Consider the following 4,084-nt stretch of genomic DNA (forward strand, 5'->3'; position numbering starts at 1 on the left):
CCAGCACAGACTCACCTTGCAGAAAAGAACGATGAGATAGAAGATAGCAGCATCTTCCCACTCAAAGGGATGGAACAACAACTTTAGGGGTCAAGAGGGGAAGAGGATCTTGCAAAGCCCTACAGAAATGTTGCTCACAAAGGCACTTAATACAAGCACTAGCATGTAAACACCTGGGTGGAACAGAAGATAGAAAAGAAAAATGCACCAGAGAGGAAAGAGCTGCTCACTGGCTGCCTGGACAGTGCTCTTTCAGCCAAGGAGCCACAATAATTTATGTCATCTGCATGAAAGTTCATGTCATCTTCGTATTTCTGCAATATTGCATGTAGGTGCAAGCCAGATGTTCCTCAACTTCTGCAGAAACTCATGGATATGCTGAAATCCAGTAGCAGATTCCTCTTGATGCCAGAGTTCACACACAAAAACCCAGTTCTCAAAACCTTGTGCCCTTCTTCATCCTGCTGAGCTGAGCTGCAGTTTCCCATGGTGGAAATAGGCAGGGGGCTCCTTCTCTCCAGGTCTGTGCATATGGCTTACTGCTTTCTGCATCTTTTTACTGACTGACAGCATGTGAAGTACCATTCTGCCCAGAAAAGCTTCTGATGTTACCAGTGATGGGATGGGCTGCCCATACACTGATCTGGGATGGAAGGAGGGAGGAGAGAGTCCTAGTGGAAAGAGCCATTCCCCTGCTAAAGAAAGTCAATCAGTATAATTTCCAGAGAAAAGGGTGTCACACTATATCTTCAGCAGAGCGCTGTGGAGGAGGTGACCCCAGGCTCAAGAAATGGCCCCAATTGCATAGGAAGCCCCGGTTATACTGGCCAGTGTCTATCACTAATCCACCCAGGAGCCTGCGTCCAGTGTTGTCACGCAGAGCCAGACGAGCTTCCCTTTCAGTCACATTGTAGCTGATGTTCAACAGCTGGATAAGAAGGATGTATCCCATGCCAGCTGTCACAATGGCACAGTACCACACACAGGTGAACGACAGAGCAGAGCTGGCAGCAGAGAAAGAGATGGGAAGGGAGCCATTTAGTTTAGGAGCAGCTGCTTAACAGTTACTTCCACGGGTAATCACTATCCTTTCAAATCCCTGTTCACATCTGCCAGTGATCACACTGCTTCTTTCATCAGATAATCCTAAAGAGCTTTCTCAAAATTAAAGCTTCATGGCTTGCTTAATGACTGCTCCTAGCACTAACACAGCCTCTCCTGCACAGTCCTCTCACACTAACTAGCTCTTTTCTCTTATTGTAGGCTAAGACTCAGTGCTTTACAACAGAAACGTTGTTCACACTTCACAGATAGGGAAAAGGAGTAAAGAGAGAAGTAGAGTAACTTGCTTAAAGGTACACTGTATAACAGTGGCACAGCCAAGCTCTGAGCTCATCTCCCATGCTTTTCACCACCCTTTGAGCCAGACAGGCATGTTAACACTGTCTGTTCTGAGTAGATAAACTGACAGAGTGACAAAGTCACCAGATAAACACTGGATGGAAGAAAAGGAGAGACAGCATACTGAACCCAAGTTGACAGTTTATGATCAGCAACTGGGGGCAAACATGTAAGGGGTGGATCTATATAGGACACAATAAATAAAAAACTTCAGAGCCCAGCTCCTCCAATAACTTTCTGCAGATAAATACAGTGCAATCTTTGTGTTTCAAGCTCACCATCTTAGCAAAAGAAATGATGCACCTCTGCCTTTCCAGACCTTTAAAGCAATAATTTTTTCAATTAGGTTAGACAGGCAACAGCACTGGCCTGGAGCACAGAACAAGACAAAATTAAGGAGCTAAACTGCCCATTCAGGCCCAGGTTTCCGCACCAGCTCTCTCCCAAAGGTCTCACCTGTAATCAGAATAGGCCCCGGGGCAGTAGAACAATGCCACAAATGAAGTTCGGCCCCTACAGATGGTGTCCAGGGTCAACATAATCCCATACAGGGAGGTGAGCATGAAGAGGGAGAGGGCAAGGATGAATGCTTGGTGGTTCTGCTCCCCTACGCAGCTGTTAATCCTCCAAAAAGAAAGAAGAGATTACTTTGCTTAAAACAGAGGGGAAAAAAAGGGGGGGGGAGAGAAAAAAAGGCTTCTCTCTTCCTCCCCTCCCCAAATAATTAGATTTTCTGATTCTAAGACTTCTCTATATGATGCAGGCTAATATTCAAAGCAAGCTATATAGGCACAAGTCAGCAGAAGAGTAAAATGGTGGTAGTGAGCTTCTGCCCCCAAAACTCTTAAGTAGGATGTCCTTAGCTGAGATGCCCACATCCCACTCCTCTTTGGTTCCACGGCTATGTGCACATAGGCAGCTTTGGAATCCCCTCCCCCCAGGAAACAGAAATGTGCCTTACAAGCTATCAGGTATCAGTCATCCCACTTGCAACGAACAGTAACCTTACCTTTTAAAGGAGTGTCACCAAGCCACAAAAGCAGCCCTATTTGATGGAGAGTAGGGAAAAAAAAGCTTAAAAAAAGAGAGAGACACACACAAAATACAGCCTCAGAAGTACAAAACCTACCAGACACAGTGATGGTCCAGTCTTCTAATACACCTACCACAGAGTCGGCAGTGCCCTGCTCGGGCTGGTCTGACCAGCTGACATTTAGTGCACCAGTCTTTTTTTATTCCTTCTGGCTCCTCAGCCAACAGTCTTGAATAGCCTTTGGTCTCTCCATTCACAGTACAGCCACTGGTAGCTCCTGATAAAGTAACTCCATGTAGCCCATTAGAGCTCCCTGTAAATTTCTTGCTTGGCAAATCCATGACCTGGCATGATGACTTGTTATTGCTTGTTGGTCTGGGAAGGTAGCCAGGGTCTTTCTTGGCTCGAGATAGTGCTGCGAGCATAAGAATTAACCCACAGGTGAGAACAACCACTTGGGAACGCCCCACATGGCCTCTAGGAACCACCTCCTGGAGGAACACATAGTACATGTAGCCCAGGGAGAACAGTCCCAGGCTTAGAAAGAAGAGAGTCCGCTCCTTCCTCTTGTGTGTGAGGTAGTAGTACCACAGCACCACCATAGGAAGAGATGTCAAGATGACAAGTGCCAACAGGAAATGCAGAGCCGCAACATGGAGGAAGACAGGTAACAGAAGAAGAGGTGGAACAAGGCTGATGTTGATCTTTACAGCTCCTTTAAACCAAGGGACACGGACTCTGTCCGCAATAGCATCAACAATTCTTTCTAAAGTGCCTGGGGGCAGGGATTTGCATGTCACCCACCTGTTAGGGAAAAGCAGATTCTTGCTAACAGACAACTATGCACCCAGGATTTTTTCTCTTCCCATACCTCACTCTACTATTAAAAATCCATCATAAAGCATGAAATTCAACCACTTCCCTGCTGACTCACAGGAACTCTCACTCATTTCCCTCTTCCCTATATCTAATACAGCTGGAAAGTTTCCCAAGGAGAATTGCTGAAAACTAAGATGAAGCCCCCTTACAGCATAAACATGAAGCCTTTTCTACCTTTAGGTTCTGCCCTTCCATACGTTATTTCAACAAAGCCCCATCTCAGTGCAGAAGCTACAATATTACACCATCCTCACAGAAAAGTTACCCAGCTTCTACAGCTAGTCTACGGGGCTCTTGGTGACACAAGCAATGGGAGCCTGCTCTGTGGAGAAATGCAGCCAGGCTCTTTTGGCCTCTGCTTTAGTTCTGCGAGGATTTTGCACCCGAAGCAACAGCCAGCCACAGGCACTCTCAGGCTGCTAAACAAAGCGGGCTTCATCGGGATTGATCAGGTACCGGAAACCCAACAGAAGAGGAAAGACCAAGGGCAGACGGACTTTCTCGCGGCAGTACGGGGCAGCGCTACAGCCGTTAGGCACTGGTGCGGTGGTAACTGCCGCGCCCAACGGTTTCCACAGCGCGAGCGCCGCGGCACCGCCCGCAACCGCCGGGCCGGGGGCGACTCCGGCAGGGGCGACTGGGGAAAGGGTCGCGGAGCCGTTACCTCTCGCAGCCCTCGTCCAGGTCCTCGCAGTCGCAGAAACATGCCGCCAGGTGGTTCCTCTCCCCCTTCCGGTCAACGTACTCGCAGCAGCACAGCGGCTCCTCCAT

General features: G+C 48.1%; 1 protein-coding gene across 1 annotated transcript; it reads right to left on the bottom strand.

The window, feature by feature from the left end:
* Positions 1-736: 736 nt before the first annotated feature.
* On the bottom strand, positions 737-4,084 carry ZDHHC23 (zinc finger DHHC-type palmitoyltransferase 23). The gene is made up of 4 exons (XM_062571958.1): positions 3,978-4,084; positions 2,531-3,238; positions 1,858-2,025; positions 737-1,004 (listed from the first exon to the last, which is right to left on the bottom strand). Exons 1-4 carry the CDS (start codon positions 4,082-4,084, stop codon positions 737-739), a joined length of 1,251 nt encoding a protein of 416 aa, XP_062427942.1.

The sequence above is a fragment of the Rhea pennata genome, chromosome 1, assembly GCF_028389875.1.
Source record: "Rhea pennata isolate bPtePen1 chromosome 1, bPtePen1.pri, whole genome shotgun sequence".
NCBI lineage: Eukaryota > Metazoa > Chordata > Aves > Rheiformes > Rheidae > Rhea > Rhea pennata.

What these genes read in the sequence shown, in the direction of transcription:
- ZDHHC23 (XM_062571958.1), bottom strand. Translation starts at nt 4,084, where the DNA reads ATGGAGGAGCCGCTGTGCTGCTGCGAGTACGTTGACCGGAAGGGGGAG. An exon ending in CTGGACGAGGGCTGCGAGAG is followed by an intron (nt 3,239 to 3,977) that starts GTAACGGCTCCG and finishes TTTCCCTAACAG; the next exon opens with GTGGGTGACATGCAAATCCC. An exon ending in CTGGACCATCACTGTGTCTG is followed by an intron (nt 2,026 to 2,530) that starts GTAGGTTTTGTA and finishes TTCTTTTTGGAG; the next exon opens with GATTAACAGCTGCGTAGGGG.